General features: G+C 42.1%; 2 protein-coding genes across 3 annotated transcripts in view; one reads left to right on the top strand and one right to left on the bottom strand.

Moving 5' to 3' along the window:
* The window catches only part of LOC126162842 (cilium assembly protein DZIP1-like), a 289,744-nt gene extending 287,802 nt beyond the window's left edge, over nt 1-1,942 (bottom strand). Inside the window, exons 1-2 of one of the 2 annotated variants that reach the window (XM_049919606.1) lie at nt 1,540-1,942; nt 1,219-1,454 (exon numbers count right to left, since the gene is read on the bottom strand). In XM_049919606.1, the coding sequence (XP_049775563.1) occupies nt 1,219-1,454; nt 1,540-1,669 (366 nt within the window). In that variant the 5' untranslated portion in view covers nt 1,670-1,942. The remainder of the gene's footprint in view (nt 1-1,218; nt 1,455-1,539) is intronic. The other variant, XM_049919605.1, reaches the window with a different exon arrangement.
* Nucleotides 1,943-2,478: 536 nt separating this feature from the next.
* Nucleotides 2,479-18,703, top strand: part of LOC126159831 (EF-hand domain-containing family member C2-like) — a 256,876-nt gene continuing 240,651 nt past the window's right edge. The window contains exons 1-2 of the mRNA XM_049916645.1: nt 2,479-2,604; nt 2,761-2,949. Of these exons, the coding sequence (XP_049772602.1) occupies nt 2,551-2,604; nt 2,761-2,949 (243 nt within the window). The 5' untranslated portion in view covers nt 2,479-2,550. The remainder of the gene's footprint in view (nt 2,605-2,760; nt 2,950-18,703) is intronic.

The following is an 18,703-nucleotide window of genomic DNA, read 5'->3' as shown; positions in this document are numbered from 1 at the left end:
ACAACAAAAACTGGGTTAAGTGTGGGATAAAAGTAGCCTGATGGCTATGCTACAAATCATTGTTACTACAGCAAACACAGTTTACAGATCTGTCTAAAGTCTCCAAGGAACTCTGAAACAACAGAGCAGAATCAGTTCATAACATTACTTGGCTGACAGACTAACAGCAGAATTTCGCTATTCCACATCTTTTACTGTTAAATAACACTGCTGTACAGTGTATTTCTATTCTTCTGGCTGCATTACAATCTGAAGTGATGTGTTGCAGGTCTAAACCCATTGACTATTACTATTTTGAAGCAAGCTCCACTTTCTAACTGTCTGCACAGGAACTGTGGTTTAGGCCTACTGTATGAAACACTGTTTTATTGTTACTGCGACCTCTGTCTACATGTGGAATGAGTCACTTTTACGATGCTGATATACTTTCTCACTGGAAAAATTGGCAACAGGCTGAACATTTACAGAAGTTTTTAAGTTGCAGCTCTTTGCTCTCAGACATTGCTACTGTGTTACATTTATTTTTTCACATATTAAATTGTTCACATCACTGGATATGATTCCAAAGATTTTTATGGCTCAATACCCTCACTCTTTTCTATGCTACACTAAGGGTGAGTAATTGACAGTGTACATCATTTCTCCTTCTGGTGTTATGCTTATGAATATTACTTTGGTTTCCAAATTGTGACTCATTATTAACAATAAGGTTCACATTGGTGTAGATGCACTGTGAAGATGTCAGTACTGTCAACTGTTTAATGAGCTGTCCACAAGAGCTTATAGTGGGCACACCACCTATTATTCATATTACATACTTTTGTGTAATTAAGAAAACATTATTTCCCTTAATTGTTAAAACTTAAATCATGCTCTCTCTTTCTATATGACAATTCCTATAATATGTAAATGATAAAATGGATGATAATAAATTGAAGTGTGTGACAATTTTTTTTCCTTCAGTGACAAATTGCCCTAGAATATGACATCATAAGACCTTAATGAATGAAAACTGCAAAAGTGCACGTTACTGGTAGGCATTTAAGTCAACAATCACGAATACCCAGTAGCTACTATGAACTATCTGCCATCTGGTGCTCTGCTATTCCTCGATATTTTCGTATCAATCTTTTTACAACTAGGGCCTTTCTAGCTCTTGAAACGATATGTGGAGACAAATTCTGACAAACCAACTATTGCTAAATGCCTTTAACTTACCTCCAACGCCGTATTCAGTTGAGCTTGAATTTTAATCATTTGCTTACTCGTATATTCTTCCATAAACACGAGATAATCAACTGACAGCTGCGCCAATTTAAAAAGCTTCACAAAACTCGGATCCAACACCCTAACATCATATTCGGTTTCCAAACTGTAATTCGTTATGTTGAAAAGATTGGCTCGTAATGTAACTATATCTCTCTCTTGTACTACTCGGTCGATGTCGATCGCATCTGTAAAGAAGTATCAGCAAAACAGGCATAATTTGGAATCTAAATCAGCAACTCCATTCATGTGATTATGTCACAAGACCCTTACTTATTTTATTCCAGTCAATACGTCCTTGCTTCAGACAAAAGTAAAAACCTGCGTCTCTTGCGATTTTGGCATAATATTCAGGTGTCCTAGAAACCACATCCATCGTCAGTATTTCAGCTTTTAATATCATCTCTCTTATTTTGGCCTTTACGAAAGACGAAATAACCTTGCCATTATACAAAAGAGGTACATATCTATTCAATTGTACTGGTATATAATTGGTTTGTATCTTTTCTATTACGCTGAATAACACCTCAGCTATTAAATTATCTACAGCATACAACTTATTTAGTTATTAGACAATACACATTGAGTTCCTAACTTCATTCAAATTGGCGTCCGCCTCGAAATGCCACTAATCGATATAACTCGATTACCGACGTGTGTGTCCCACTTAAAATATCCATCTGGTGCTGACTGAAGACGCGAAGAATGCGTTGTACACACATCTTTGTAGTCGTTGATATATTTAATTTTATTTGAAACATTAATACAGTTCAGTGACCGACTTGAATATTATGAATACTTTTGTACTGCCTAATTCGATGTTTACCTTACGAAGTGCACTCACTGTGAGTGCCAAACAACAGACACAGGTTTACATCGACTGTAATATTTGAAATGACGTTGTCACTACGAAAAATTTTCTAGTTTCAAAAGAAAGATGATTACTTCTTTAATGGATCAGTCTGGTCCCAATTCTTTTAAGATCTTTTTTTTCATATTCGTAGACGTCATTCACTTCAATAATGTTGCGGTGGAGAACAATTAATGAACAAGATTGTTACTTTACTTGACACAGTAAGGTGTTCTTTATTGATGTGACATCTCTTCGCTCCATTGGAGATATGTTTCCGCCTTTGTATATTTACAGTTTGGTTGTTATGGCAACAGTAGAAATATCGTAGCTACAGCAAACTTAGCACAAAATTACGCCGCTTCGGGAAACTGATATTCCGGTTGTTTCACAAAACTCACTTTTATATACATTATAACATTTCGTCTTTCAAAATGCTAAGGAGTATGCCTCTACCCTTCCTTCCAGGATTTACATTCACTAACACGGTAAGTCATATTACGTACAATTTTCACGATTGGTCTCGTCAGTTGGATCTAGAACGATCACTGCTACAACTACCGATACTAGTAGTAGCAGTAGCAGTAGTTGCGTTTACTTTGAAAACGTAATCTACGCTCTCATTCGAAACAAAATATTTTCAGATTGGGCAGACTAGATTTCATAAACCACATCATTTCGAACTCTACAACAAACTCCCGATTTTATCGGTTAGAGAAAAATCTGGAATAGGAGGAGAATCTGTAACAAAATCAGAATCAGAAAAGCGCTTAAATCTGCCAAAGCCAGCTGAAGCTCCAGAACTTCCGGCATGGATTGCATATGACAAACAGGTAACGTAGTTTAAGATATTTCCAATTTTCCTTGCACTTGATATGTAATGTTACTTCTTACTGAATCATCCGACTTGATACGAGCAAACTTTGCCACCCTCTACTACGGAAACAGCGGGGAAAGGGTACTAAAGATCTTACCGCTTGACTTAAAACAGTTTTAATATTTGATATTTACCAAGTGTGGTAAGTAACAGTGACGAAATCCCTCCCTCGTGGCAAGTGGTATGTAGTATTTATTGTAAATTTATAGTGATTCAGTTGGTCCACAGCTTAAGAAATCAGCGAGTGTTCTTGATAATACGAAGTTATCCAGATTGTGAAAAATCCTAAGACATGCTATGGTACTAACGATATCCTTGCGTAGGTCAATACTTGATTAAGAACATACTTCCAATTATTGTAGTCGTGCATCGACCTGGCAGCACTATGGACCACAAGAATCAGCTGACGTCACGCAAGAATTCAGTGTTGTTCTGGAAGAGGTCCAGTGCTTTACCGAGTGGCTGGCGAGAGACCCCCATGAAGGGTGCACGCACAATAGGAGCGCAAAAGCTGACCAAAAAACAAACAAGTCAGAAACTCGATTTAAGAATCAATCGGGAGTGGTACCCGATGTTCGTCTATTCTGTGTACAACAATAGCGCGTTGATTCGTGCAAACAGCACCCTAAAGAAATCTACTTACATAGCTCGCTCAGGTGCAATAGCGGAGTTCTTGCTACTGATTCGTTACGGTATTACAGGATCTCAATGGCTTGTGACTGGAGCGAGACGCGACGATGGCAGAAACAAGAAAAATAGATGAAAGGGGTATGTAATTTATCCTCCTCCAGACAATATATTTGTTGCCCCTGAGTTGTAGGTGGTACAATCTACTGGATAAATAAAGAAAGATCGAAGAATAAATCTTCTGTGACTGACAATAACGTCACAGGAGCTGTTATACTTTGATTACAATAATCAAATAATTTTGCGATTGATGTTTCAGCGAGTGAAGTGGCACCAACGTCGCCATCAACGAATTATTATTACTGCTTTCTTCTATTCTTTTTATGCCAGTATGGTAGTGATTCTGTTATATGAGGTGGTTTGCAGATGTGGTGTATGTATTTACACTTTTCCGTGCTTTGAGTGCTCACAGTAGCTTATTCTACAAATTTACAGGTATTCTAACCTCCTCCCCTCAACCCCTCCAGAGCAATGAGGCCGATTTTTTCTAATTTTTTTGTTTTTTTTTGGGGGGGGGAGGGGGGGGAGGTGTGCCTTAAAGTCGTTTGGGTTGAAATATAATAGTTATTAGTTGTAATAAGTTAGATTAAATTTTGCATCTTGAACACTTACTACTTTTAGATTGCAAAGTTTGGCAGCAGCGAGAAGTGGGCATGATGTCTTAAGGTTCGTTCGAGTGAGGTTATCACAACCGAGTGCGATCGTTTTCAAAACTGCCTCTATTGCGCATGCGCAGTCTCGTGATCGTTTCGACAGTTCGATCCCTTAAGGTTTTCACGGACGCGTATTTCGCGTTTTTTGTTGCCTGACTACCAATAGCGCTAGTTGGCACCTGTGCTGTCTTGGCATTGGACAAATTTTTATGCTTTAAATAATGATACAGTGCACTGGGTACATATTTTTTTCATACTTAGCCTTACGCATTTCGAGAATTCATTCCCATCGTCAATCGAAAATATTTGCGTAAGTATTTTGTGTGCTTATGTTTTTGGATGGGGTCCGCCTTTAGCAAATCACAATTTTGTTTTTTGTCCCAAACATGTTTCAGTGCAGTTGCAGCATCATCAGTGTTTTTTTTTTTTATTTTATGGCTGTTAAACATAAGGAATGTTCTTTGCTGTTTATATACATGTAAGTAGTACTTTTTAAATTGTAGTTACAGATTTTTGAAGAGCACGTAAAATTATGTATTTTTACCTTCTTACCACATAGTGTGGTTTTCCCGCTGTACTACATTTTAACGATGTCTGTTTTTCTTTAAAGTTTGTCATCTGCAACCATATACAACTTAATATAGACAAAACATTTACGCAAAAATTACGATTTCTAAATTGTTGTGGCTATGCCTGAAATTAATTAATTTTATGTGAATAATTGTGTGTGTGTGTGTGTCTACTTATTGTTTTTATTTGTGTTTCTGTGATTTTTTTACTTGATTCATTATAACATGAAATATATCATAGATTTGGGACCAAAAACAAAATTGTGCTTTGCTAAAGGCGGACCCCATCCAAAAACGTGTGTATGGTTGAAGCAAACACAGACAAAAGAGCTTCAACCTCAAGATGATTTTGTGGGCTGTTTGTCAATTTTGCCAATTTATTTGTTTCCCAATTAGATCCTTTTTTTTTAAAAAAAAAGCTATCTGGTTGGGAAATTTAAGATCTGCTTGCTAGTGGGAGATTTAGTTTTTTTAAAACATTATCTGGTCTTTTTAATATTATATTCTTCGAAAAGTTTATTTTGTTCGTTCTAGTTCATTTCAGTATGCTCAACAGGTTATAGAAGAAATTACTTTCTTGTAACTGCTTATACTATAAAATCTGTTAAGAAACATAAAACGTTCGTTCGAAAGGCTGCTTTCTGGCTACCGTGCATGCGCAGAGCGGAAGTCGCGTTCGAAGCGCGTCTGGTCCCAAATTTGGCTACTTGAAGTGGGGCGCCAGCTGTTTGAAGAGCAACTAGCAAGTAGCATCAAGTAGCCAAATGCTACCTGAGGAAAATTTTCTGGTTCTGTCAAGCTGCCAGTTTCGCGCATGCGCGTAATTAAGTGGTTTGTAGTCAGGGTACGTGGCCGCGTTTTTCCAATTGTTTTTCAATTGCCGAACTATTTCTGTATCTACGATAATTGCAAGGTAAGCACTTTATTTGTTCTTATGTTTTATTTTTATTTATTGTTATAAAGTCACCTGTAGAAGTTCAGCTGTTCGTCACTCAGTGACAGTCGATCAGTAAAATGCGTTTGAAGAGACCAGACACGAAGCACGGGCTCTTGACGTCAACGTTGATGCGCATGCGCAGTAGCGCCTGTTTGCTGGTTCTTCAAGTAGGTTCCTGGCAACTCTTCGAACGAACCTAAGCTTAATTGCTACTGTTACTCGACAATGTAAATAACGAGTGCAAGAAGTATTTAAGTACAGAGCTCTCATACTTTATTTTGTAAAATTATTTTAAATGTAAGAAAAACTGAAGTGGTAATGCATGATACGGTATAATATTTCTATTATATATTCCGACTGTCGAGGACCGAGCAGCTGAACGAAACGCAAACTGCTTGTTATTATCCAGTTATTGTCGAGTTCGAGTCAGAAGTGGCTGTGCTTAGTGCTTGTTCTTCTCGTCATAGTGATTGATTATAGTCCTGTTAAAATGGGTAAAGTTAAACCTCAATGCACCCAAAAGTTCAGGGAAGAATGGTTAAAAAAACCGAAATTTGTCCAATGGTTATCACAATCTTTAGGAAATAACACAAAGGCATTCTGTAAAGAGCGTCACTGTTATGTAAGAGCTCGGTTAGCAGATATAGAAAATCATGCAGAAAAAAAACATAAATCTGCAGTTTCTTCCTTTTCCTCGCAAAGACAGACAAAAAGTTAATTTTAAACCAGTTCAGGATTCCATACGACGTTACGAAGCTGAAGGGTCACTCGTCCTCTGTATGTCTGCACATTGTGCTATAATGTCCTGTGATGAGTTAGGAGAAATGTGTAAAAAAAGGTTCAAAGAAAGTCTTATTGCAAGTCAGATTAAGTTACGTCGTACAACGTGTAGTGCTACTGTCAAGAATGTTCTTGGGCCCTATTTTGCGAACGGTCTGAGAAGTGATGTTGATGGTGGTATGTTCAGTACTTTAATTGACGAATCAACTGATATTAGTGTCACTAAACTTCTAGCAATGGCTATAATTTATCATAGTAAAACATTTCACAAGAAGATAATTTAGATTTAAAGAAATTGAAGGAAATAGGAACAGAAGCACTTTAGAGGGATATTCTGCATTTGGTGCTTATAAGGTGTGTCTGTCGTTCTATGCAGTTGGCAACCTCTGCAGCAACTGCTGAATGTCTCCCAAGAAATTTGGACTTTTTGATTAGGGAAACTTACAACTGATTTTCTCGATCTTCTTCATGACAGCTCTTTTACCACCAGATTTTCTCAGTCCTAAATGATGGGGAGGAGCCACTGAAAATCTCCCACACTTGTGACTCAATATGGTTATCTATTGAACATTCAGTATGTGGAATAATTCATCAATGGCTCGAGTTAAAAACTCATTTTGAAATTCTTAGGCAAAGCGAAAAATGCTACACAGCTGGACTGCTCTATTCGATGTTCAGTGACAAACTTAATTTAGTAAATTTGCTATTTTTGAAACCTATCCTTTCAAGTCTTCAGAGAGTCAATAAGGAGTTCGAGTCAAATGTTATGGACCCATGCAAGTTATTAGATGACCTGGTAATTCTTATTCAATCTCTTCTTAAGCAAGTTGTCATTCCCAACTATCCAATTCAGAGAAAATATTTTGACAATGATTTCGAAAATCTAGATCCAATGCCATACCTTGGATACCTGTTTGAAAAAAATTTCAGAAATTAGAAACAAAATAACCGCAGGTGAAGAAAAAAAATATTAGAGAAAGATGTGTAAAATTTGTTTCTTCACTTGTTAAACAATTACAGCAAAGATTGCCTGATAATATTGAAGTATTGAGGAAATTATCTCTTCTTGCAGTTTCAAAGAGGCTTGTAGAGGTAAAAGAACCCTTAAATCCCCTGTTAGAAAGCTCTCACTTGGATAATGATACAATTACAGTAATTGAATTACAGTGGCAAAAATGACCGTCGGCCAATGGGATAATGTTAACAGTTCTGTCGATTTCTGGCGTGAGGCTTTCAGTTACCATGATGCCAGTGCTGAAAATCCTTTTAGAGAACTTGCAGAATTTGCATTATCTAGGCTCATGTTTTCTTGGTCCAACGGCGAGGTAGAAAGAATATTCAGCCATTTGAATCTCGTCAAAACGAAGATAAGGAATCGAATGCGTACAGATATGGTAAATGCCATATTAGGGATTCATGCAAGTCTTCGCGGAAAGAATCAGTGCAGCTATAATTACAAATTTCCTGAGTCAGTTCTCAGAACAATTGGGACAACTGAAGCATATAAATCGAGACCACCTTCTCTTTTCCATAAGGACGATGGCGATAATGATGTAGACGATGTTCTTATCCAGATTTAGGTAAGTTTAGTAAGAAATATGTTATTTTTGTAGTGTATATCTCGAGTGAGTGGCGTTTCATTGTCATTTCTATGCTTCTGAATAAAAATTTAAAATCTAGTTCTTTTAAGGCATTTTTAGTCTTTTTTACTCTCAATCTGGTTGGAAAAGGTTGTATACTGTTGGCAGCACTGCTGTTTGTATGTGTGTTGTGCTCTCTTACACTGTATTGTACCGTCTTTTTGATGTTAAGATACCGTACTGTGCCAATTATATTAAGCAGAAAAACGAACTTTGTGAAATTTCACAAACAGTATGAACGATGGTTTTCGTGTGTCTTTTTTCTGCTTGATGGAGATGGCACAGTGTCTTATATCGACAAAAAGACGGCTACAGTGGAAGACAGTCAGCACAACACACACGTACATATGTAAATATTTGATCATGACGATGAGAAATTCTCGAAATGCGTCGTGCAGAGCACGAAAAAACACGTCAGTGGTGCAATGTTTCATTACCAATTTAAAGAATTAATGACAATTGAAGGCTTTCTAAAAACATCGATTATGACGAACGAAATTGAATCAAACGTTTCCGCTTTTCACTTGTGGTCGGCACTTCTTGGAGAACCAGTGATATAAAGTGTTAACTGATGACGTTCTTCATTATTCCTGATACCACTTTCCTCATCAACATCCTGTTTTCCTTCACATATTTTGCTTATATGCATATGGTGAAAAAATTTGATCAGCTTGCCTCATTGGTTTTGGTAACACAAATTTTAATGCTGATTCGCAATACATAGCAGATAATTAGTATCAGTGTTAATAAACAACAAGATAGTAAGTGCCGAAGCATTAAAAGTGTCGGACATTATCTAACTCGAAGAAAAATTATCATTGGTGGGGAGTGACCGCAATGTGTTCACTGATGAGGAATGTGGTATACAGCTTAATTTCACAGGATGCTTATCTCTACTTATTCCACCTCCCCTCTAAATGAGCCACACTAATGTGTGCATGTCATTTATAGCAATGAGTATAGTATGTGACCCCCCATTTCGCCTCTTATGATCGGATCTTTGTATGCATGAAAATAATTTACTCGTTTTCAAAGTGACATTAAAAGATAGTGAGATTCTTTTGCTTTTGACTCCCCAGGCTTTATATATGCAACACATTTCTACAGAAAAACTCCTTAAAGGAATAACATTACACGAGGATGTACGGTATTAAATTTTACGAAGTTTGAGATATACAGTTGCTTTAAAAGTGTAGCAGTAATTTGAAACTTCAACGTGAATACTACGAGACTGAACAGTAAAAAGCTCTGCACATGCGGGTGCTGATATCTTTGCAGCAGGCTCAGTAAATGCTTTGGAGCCAGTCAGAAGAATTTCCTATGATCGGTCGAAATTGTTTGCAACCGTGCATTGCCCACAATTCGAACAACTTTCACTCAGTTACAAACCATGGGACCTTGGAGAATGCCTGTGTCAGTCGCATTCGCGTAGTTGCAACGATTGCAGCTGTATCTGGAACGAACCAATTTTTTAAGTTGTCGATTCTAAGTTGACATTTGGCTCCAAACCTGTTGCCGGTACATGTTGATATATTATGTGTCGACTATTTTAAGTTTATTACTGCTGCGAACTGCAGTGATCTAACAGCTATAGCATCATAGAAGAACGACGAAGAAGTGTTGTGTGTGTCAACTGTAAAATAAATAGCGTGACGAACGTGTTCGAACAAGAAAAACTTTACGATATTCTTTCACATAACATTATAACTTCCGTGTGTAATTTACATCATAGCTGCTGATTATCAGTGCACATGCAAGCCTAAAGAGGCATCATTGTTACATGTTAAGGTCTGAAGCGGATTTGCTAGCCCAGTAATATATGGCTCCCGGGAAACAGCTGTTGCAGTTTATGATTTAGTCAGCACAATCGCTACCTCTCTTCAATTAGACGAGGTGCAAAGAGCTTCAGTCTAATATCCTGCTTCTCCTTCACTGTACAAAAGCCACTCCGTCCATATTAGCCAAAAATTTGGTTACGAAATCTGGTTTTGGGAGCCCCATGCACCCCACTTTATATGGGGCCCGCAACACCAGATTACGAAAACCGGTTTCCCAATAGCGCTTCTGGGTGGTCATGTAAACACTTCAGAATCAGTTCTCGAAATCCGCTTCTAGCTGCATGCTTTCAAATTTCGCAATCGATTTTTTTCTTGACATGCTTTGGTTCTCAAGCTACATCTTGTTTTCAGAATGTTCGGTTAATATGGACTAATCGTGAGGTGAAGTAGGATCAGAAATATCAAACTGAGCATGAAGCTGTCTACCTATAATATTTAAGTGAAGAAAAATAACGATTGTGTCGTGTGATCGGAGGCTTTCCCAGCATATGTATTGTTTCCAGGGCTCTCGGGTGTCCAGCCGGATGTGATAGTTGAAGTCCCATGATATTTCGACGAATAACCTTTCCACCATCATCATGTGGTTCAGATGGAATGGTCTGTCTGCTCCTTCCTTGTTCTCTGTGAATGACAGCCTCCCTGAGGTTGCCTAAAATGTGGAGTCTTTGTCATTTGCCATTTACTCCAAAAATAATGGGGTGGAGATTGTATCTGGGATAAGAGGAAAGACTAGACTTGCCTGAGCAAGGCAGGATTAAATAACTGGTATGTGCTAGTAGGACTAGCGGTTTTTTTCCTTAATCCTCGCCCTTGGTACCACATCGATGAAGCATTGCCAATCACAGGGCGTGAAGATGGGACGAGAATTGATCAAGGCTAGGTCTTTTTTGGAGACGAAGTTGTGCAGGTTTGCGGCTGCCCAACCAAAGACATATGGTTGGTGGGTAAATGGAGGTTTGAGAACATTGGGAGGGGTAAAAGGGGTGTGGATGGTATAGGTACCAATATGTACCATCTCACAGCGAATATGCTAGCATGTCCATCACCATCTTAGCAGCTTGCGGGTTGTCTGGCAGTGGTAGGTGGTTGTGTTAGGCAGCCTCTTCTTGAACCACAGCAGTGATGGCAGCGACTTGTGCTGCTTCTTCCGGCTTCTGTGCCGCCTCCGCCACCTCCTCGACCAACTCTCCAGAAACTTGCGTTTCTGCGTCAGCCAGAGAGGCGCTCGTCTGGGTTTCCACATCTACCCCCATCCTAGTGGGGTTCAGCGCCTCTTCTTTGTGAGTTACAAGGATCAAGGCATTCGTCAGTTGCCACATCTGATGACTCGCCTCTTCCGGTTCCGCCCTCAGGGACGCCCTATCCTCCGTCATGGCGGATTTGAGTGCAGCGATGGTTACATCCGTGGCTTTCTGTAACGATTCATGGAAATTATCATAGTCGTCTTCTTCGCGGCGGGGCGGCACGCTTCCCATTCTTGGATAGGGGGGTGGGGTGGCTGCCTTGTCTTGTTGGGCCACTTCTTCAGATTTAGCGGCCTCAGTTTTCTTATTCTGCTTGCTCCAATTCTTGATATAGCTGCAGCGACGATGATTTGCAGCATGTGCGCCACCGCAGTTGATGCACTTCAGAGCAGCATCTCATGGCTTATTGCACTTGGGTGTATCATGCGCCTTTACACACGTCATGTACCTGACCGTGTTGCCACAGGACTCTGCTACATGGCCAAACTGTTGGCACTTGTAGCACTGCTGTGTCTTCTTCTTCTCGCTCTTCTTTCTGCTTCACACTTCATCGGCCAGGTGCTCCAGTAGGATGGCGAGAAGGCGGCATCTTGACTTCCGCTTGGCTTTGCCTCCCTTGCCACGACCAGCCATGTCTGCAACGTACACCAATGGCAACAGCGACAGTGACAGTGACGAAGTGAACTGCAGTGAGTCCAGCAGCTGAGTCCCAGTCTGTCTGCTCTCTCTCTCTCTCTCTCTCTCACCTTTTACTTTTCCCTCCTTGGGGAAGTGTATGGAGGAGTTAATAGCCTGTTGGCTTTTACTCCATAATGTATGTTGTGTATATGTGATTATCTTCGATTGTTTTGGCTGTCTGTGTATTGTGGTGGTGTTCGGGTGGTGTCTTGTACTTGCCTAAGGTTGGCGAGATGTTGGGTATCTTAAGGATTAAGGATTGGTATTAGGAATTGGAGATTTTGGGATTTTTCTCTTCGGAAAGACAGATTAGACACAGTAGGAGATGGTGTCTTCATTGCAGTTGACAAAAATATTGTGTCTACTGAGGTCGAAGTAGAGTGTGATTGTGAAGTTATCTGGACACGTTTAACAGGGCTAGGAGAAATAAAGTTAATTGTTGGATGTTATTACCGGCCACCAGGTTCCACCGTGACAGTTCTAGAATCATTCAAAGGGAGTCTACACTCTGTATCGCAGAAGTACCTGGATCATGCTATATTAGTCGGAGGCGACTAGTATAGACTGGGATGTCTATGGATTCATTACAGGTGGTACAGGCAAGACGTCGTGTGGATTACTTTTGAACACATTATCCGAAAACTGTCTTGAGCAGCTAAATCGACAGCCAACGCGTAATGGAAATATTTTAGATCTGGTAGCCATGAACAGACCATACCTCATCGATGGCGTCAGTGTTGAGACAGGGACTAGTGATCATGATGTTGTCATTACGTCTATGGTTACGAAAGTTAAAAAGTCGGTCAAGAAGGCTAGGAGAGTATTACCAGAAAGAGCAGATAAGCAGTTGTTAGCATCCAACTTAGTAAATGAATCGACTTCATTTACTTCCGGTACGATGGTCGTGGAAGAATTATGGGCAAATTTTAAACACATTGTAAATCACGCATTGGACAAGTATGTGCCGAAAAAGTGGGTTACGGCCGGAAAAGACCCACCGTGGTTTAACAGCGCAATTCGGAGAATGCTCAGGAAGCAAAGACAGTTGCACTCGCGGTACAAGAAAGATCGGGAGAATGAGGACAGGCAAAAGTTAGTAGAGATTCGTGCTGCTGTAAAAAGAGCGATGCGCGAAGCATACAACCACTACCACCGTCATACCTTAGCAAAAGATCTTGCTGAAAACCCAAGGAAATTCTGGTCTTAAGTAAAATCAGCAAGCGGGTCGAAAGCTTCTATCCAGTCACTCACTGATCAGTCTGGCCTGACAATGGAAGACAGCAAAACGAAAGCTGAAATTTTAAATTTAGCATTTGAGAAATCTTTCACGCAGGAGGATCGTACAAACATACCGCCGTTTAAGTCTCGTACGGATTCCCGTATAGAGGACATAGTGATAGACATCCTTTGGGTTGTGAAGCAGCTGAATGGGTTGAAAATAAATAAATCGCCAGGTCCTGATGGGATTCCAATTCGGTTTGACAGCGAGTACTCTACTGAATTGGCTTCTTACTTAGCTTGCATTTATCGCGAATCCCTTGCCCAACGTAAAGTCCCGAACGATTGGAAAAAAGCGCAGATGACGCCTGTATATAAGAAGGGTAGAAGGACGGATCCTCAAAATTACAGACCAATATCCTTAACATTGGTTTGTTGCAGGATTCTCGAACATATTCTCAGTTCGAATATAATTAATTTCCTTGGGACAGAGAAGTTGCTGTCCATGCATCAGCACGGCTTTAGAAAGCATCGCTCCTGCGAAACGCAACTCGCCCTTTTTCACATGATATCTTGCGAACCATGGATGAAGAGTATCAGACGGATGCCATATTCCTTGACTTCCGGAAAGCGTTTGACTCGATGCCCCACTGGAGACTCCTAAGGTATGAGCATATGGAATTGGTTCCCAAATATGTGAGTGGCTCGAAGACTTCTTAAGTAATAGAATCCAGTACCTTGTCCTCGATGGTGAGTGTTCATCGGAGGTGAGGGTATCATCTGGAGTGCCCCAAGGAAGTGTGGTATGTCCGCTGTTGTTTTCTATCTACATATACATATACATATCTTTCGGATAGGGTGGATAGCAATGTGCGGCTGTTCGCTGATGATGCTGTGGTGTACGGGAAGGTGTCGTCGTTGAGTGACTGTAGGAGGATACAAGATAACTTGGACAGGATTTGTGATTTGTGTAAAGAATGGCAGCTAACTCTAAATATAGATAAATGTAAATTAATACAGATGAGTAGGAAAAAGAATCCCGTAATGTTTGAATACTCCATTAGTAGTGTAGCACTTGACACAGTCACGTCGATTAAATATTTGCACATAACATTGCAGAGCGATATGAAGCGGGACAAGCATGTAATGGCAGTTGTGGGGAAGGCGGATAGTCGTCTTCGGTTCATTGGTAGAATTTTGGGAAGATGTGGTTCATCTGTAAAGGAGACCGTTTATAAAACACTAATACGACCTATTCTTGAGTACTGCTCGAGCGTTTGGTATCCCTATCAGGTCGGATTGAGGGAGGACATAAAAGAAATTCAGAGGTGGGCCGCTAGATTTGTTACTGGTAGGTTTTATCATCACGCGAGTGTTACGGAAATGCTTCAGGAACTCGGGTGGGAGTCTCTAGAAGAAAGGAGGCGCTCTTTTCGTGAATCGCTACTGAGGAAATTTAGAGAACCAGCTTTTGAGGCTGACTGCAGTACAATTTTACTGCCGCCAACTTATATTTCGCGGAAAGACCACAAAGATAAGATAAGAGAGACTAGGGCTCATACAGAGGTTTATAGGCAGTTCCCTCTTTCTGTTTAGGAGTGGAACAGGGAGTGAAGATGCTAGTTATGGTATGAGGTACCCTCCGCCACGCACCGTATGGTGGATTGCGGAGTATGTATGTAGATGTAGATGTAGACTTAGCTGTCGTAGATCGTCATAGGACGTTTGTGCTTATCATGGGACATGTCAGACCGACCTAAGGAGTGGTTGAGGTTACTTACAGATCTGGAAGAGCTCATGTAGAAAGCCCTTGCTAGATCTTGGAATCTATCCTTGAGGAGGCGGATTTCGGCAGCAGCGTGCAGATTGTTGGTGGGGAATCCCATGGGTAGATGCAGAGCTCTCCTGAGGGTGCGGTTCTGCAGCCTCTGGAGTTTGTCCAGATGCTGCTTCGCCGCATATCCCGAGACAGGACACACATACTCCATTACTTTCCGTATAAGGGCCTGATAGACATTTACTCCTACAGAGCAGGGAAGGGAGCTGGTTGTGTTGAGGACTGGGTATAGGATGGACATTCTGGCACAGACCTTCCTGTGGACATCGTATATGTGGGGTTTCCACGTTAGTCTTGAGTCCAAGGTTCGCTGAGATACTTGGTGGATCTGTGCCAGGGGAGTCGGGATCCATGTAGGTGTAACTGAAAGGGGGGGGGGTTGAGGGAGTCCACATCTCCTGAGAGTCTGGGTGATCAACATAGCTTGAGTCTTTTCAGGGTTGATGGTGATGCGCCAGCGACAGGCCCAGGAGGCGCTCATAGATCTTGCTGAGAGTTGGCAAGAGGCTAATCAGCCTATAATGCTGTGGCAATAAAGGGTCTTTCCCTGGTTTGTGTATCGTGACCACTTCCGTGTGTTTCCGGTAAGCTGGGAACTCACAGGTAAGAGTAATCTCGTTGAAGACGTTCGTGAGGTGTTTGATAGCCGAGGGTGGGAGGTTTTTGACTATCTGGTTGGTGACGCTGTTGTGTTCTGGCTCCCTTTTTGTACGGAGGGACCTAATTACTTTTGCCACGTTTTTCGGGGCGAAAAGTGATGGTCTGTCCTCTGGGTCCTCCTCAGCATTGAGGAAGACAGCCATCTGACGACAGACTACCTCTTCGTGTTCGTTATCCTGGGGTTCTGCCGCTTGAAACTGCTTCTCAAAGGTGTCGGCGAGAGCGATGGCCTTTTCAGTATGGCTGTAGGCCAGACCCCGCTCGCCATGCAGTGGCGCCATCCTAATGCGTCTTTTGGTGACTTGCTTGGTTGCTTGCCATAGTGGGTGATCGTCCACTTTGAGGGCTATGAGGTAGTTTTGCCATTGCTGGTTTCTGTGCTTATTGAGCGCTACCTTCAGCTCTCTCTGTAGACGATTGAGAAGCCTCCTGGTGGCCTGATTTCTGGTGATCTTCCACTATTTTGTCACTCTGTTCTTGTTTCAGATTCGAGCTAACAAATGGTCTGGGAGTTGTACTTGCGGGGGTGGACCGTCCCTTTGTGGGGGAGTGGCATCTTCCACTGCCTACAAGATGGTACCTGTTAGGTCTTGTAGCGCTTGTTCTACTGTTTTGGCAGTAGGTGGTGGAGCACGAGCGATATCAGAGGCGACAGTTTCTCGGTATCGCTCCCAGTTTGTACGTTTGTAAGACGTCTGGTACCGTGGGAGTGCTACCCATTCTCCCACATCGACGTCTAGAATCGCTGGGTTGTGGTTAGAGGACATTCTGTTGATTGTCCATACAGCCACAAACACCGCGATCCTCCTAGTGAGGTCTATGTCTAACATGTCGAGCATACCTCTATTTTTTGGAAAATGTGTGGGCTCGACTGGACTCCATGTTTCGAAGTGGTGGTTGCATGCTAGTTGTTACAGTTTGGCGCCGACTCTGGAGATTACTCTAGAGTTCCAATTGCGGTGTTTGGCATTGAAGTCGCCTTCTGTTATGAGTTTGCCTTCAACTTGCCCTAGAGCAGCTATGTCTCCCTCGTCTATCTCGACTTGTGGGAGGTCAGTAGATTGCAACAATTGTTAGGGGTCCTGTGGCAGTGGTTACTTCCGTCGCCCCTGCTTCGATTTTATTGGCAGCTGGTAAGAATACCTGGAGGTGAGGGATCTCTCTTTTCAAGTATATGGCCACTCTTCCACCTTGGGTTGACCTGTTTTTACGGTAGCTAACGTAGTTTGGAACTGTCGCTTTTATTCCCAGTTTTAGGTAGGTTTCCCCCATCATGCATATGTCGATGGAGAACTCCTCCATGAGTTCTCTGAACTTGACCTGTTGATTAACAATGCCATCTACGTTAAAGACGCACATTGTCAGGTCTCGGGTATTTGGTCGTCTATCCATGATGGAGTTTTGAAACTACTGAGGAAGTCGCAGAGGGGAGCGACTGCTGGACTGCTGCCTGAAGGACAACGAGGATCTGAGTGTTCTGCTTCTGGGCCTTCCTGAATTCCTTCATCATTTCCATGACGAGGTTCATGGTTATGGGGTGGACTGAGTGTGGGGTTCCGTAGAACTTCCTCTGTCTTGGTGGACCTTGTCTTTGTTGTATTTTTCCACTCTGCCAACCCACCAGAGCTCTTCCAGCCTCCATCCAACTTCCACTCGATAGGACAGTAACAGAAAATTCCCCCCCCCCCCTCCCCTCCCAGAACCGATAGGTACATTCTTCCGAAAACGACGCCTGCACCAAGACGACAGACATCAGACAGGGGTCAGGTACCACGACAGCAATCCCTAGACAGAGAAAAAGGTTCCCTCAAACGAAACAGGCATGTTAGGGAATCGGAAGAGATAGCCACGGGCTTGCTAAGAAACGTGGGGTCGGAAGACTCACTAGAGAAGTCCCCTGCAGCCAAGCGAGGCGCCCAAGAAACAGCCCCCACAAAAGCACCCTTGGACATGCCGATAATCGACGACACGGTTCCAGAGACGAACATTAGTCTACCATTCGACAGCGAGCAAGCCAACGAGAAGGGCGACGAGCCGCCCTTCGAAATGGCCAGAAGAACGGCTCACCGTGAGTCACATCCAGGAACAATCCACACCCACCTTCCCACCGAAAACAGGTTCGATGCAATTGCGCCATCTTCCGTGCTGGCAACAGGCGCGCCAACACGCCCGCCACCACCAGCTAGAAAGTACAAGATCCCAGCCATAGTTGCAGGATTTCCGACCACATACTCGGACCTCAATAACATGATCAAAGAGGCCCTAGGGAACAGAGACTTTCAAGCGAAGTAAGCAGGGGTGGGGAGGAGGTGGGGGGTGGGGGGGGGACAGGATCAAAATCACCCTGTCAGACAGAGAGGGCTACCTCACAGTCAAAAACGCGTTAAAAGAGCGGAACAGCTCTCTTTACACGTTTAGTATAATCACAGAAAAGCCACTAAAGCCAGTCTTCATGGGAACACATATCAAAACAGCCACTGAAGACATCAGGAAAGACCTCATCTCCCAAGGCTTTGAAGTACGCTTTGTTGGGCTACTCAGAAAACCAGGGAGGAGGAAAACAATGCCACTGTTCCTAGCGACACTCCCTGACACCACTCAGAATAGGAGAATCTTTCAAGTCACCAGAGTAATGGCTGTAGATGTGGCTGTAGAGACACTCAGACAAAAAACAGGCTTCAGGCAGTGCTACAAATGCCAAGGGCTTTCACATGTTGCAAAAGACTGCGACATGCCCCCCCCCCCCCCCCCCAAATACGTGCGCTGTGCAGAACACCTCCCACCACGAGACTGCCCCACGAAAGAAATGGGAGATAAAGTAAAATGTGTCAGTTGCAAACAGACAGACACCCCGCTAGCTACTGAGGCTGTGAGGTAATAAATCGGGCAACAGACCGCACGAGAGGAAAAAAAAAACAACAAAACACCCACAAACCAAACAACCGAACAGCACACTCCCAAACAAGGAC

This window comes from Schistocerca cancellata, chromosome 2 (genome assembly GCF_023864275.1).
Source record: "Schistocerca cancellata isolate TAMUIC-IGC-003103 chromosome 2, iqSchCanc2.1, whole genome shotgun sequence".
Classification (NCBI taxonomy): domain Eukaryota; kingdom Metazoa; phylum Arthropoda; class Insecta; order Orthoptera; family Acrididae; genus Schistocerca; species Schistocerca cancellata.
This window is presented reverse-complemented; position numbering and strand designations above follow the sequence as displayed.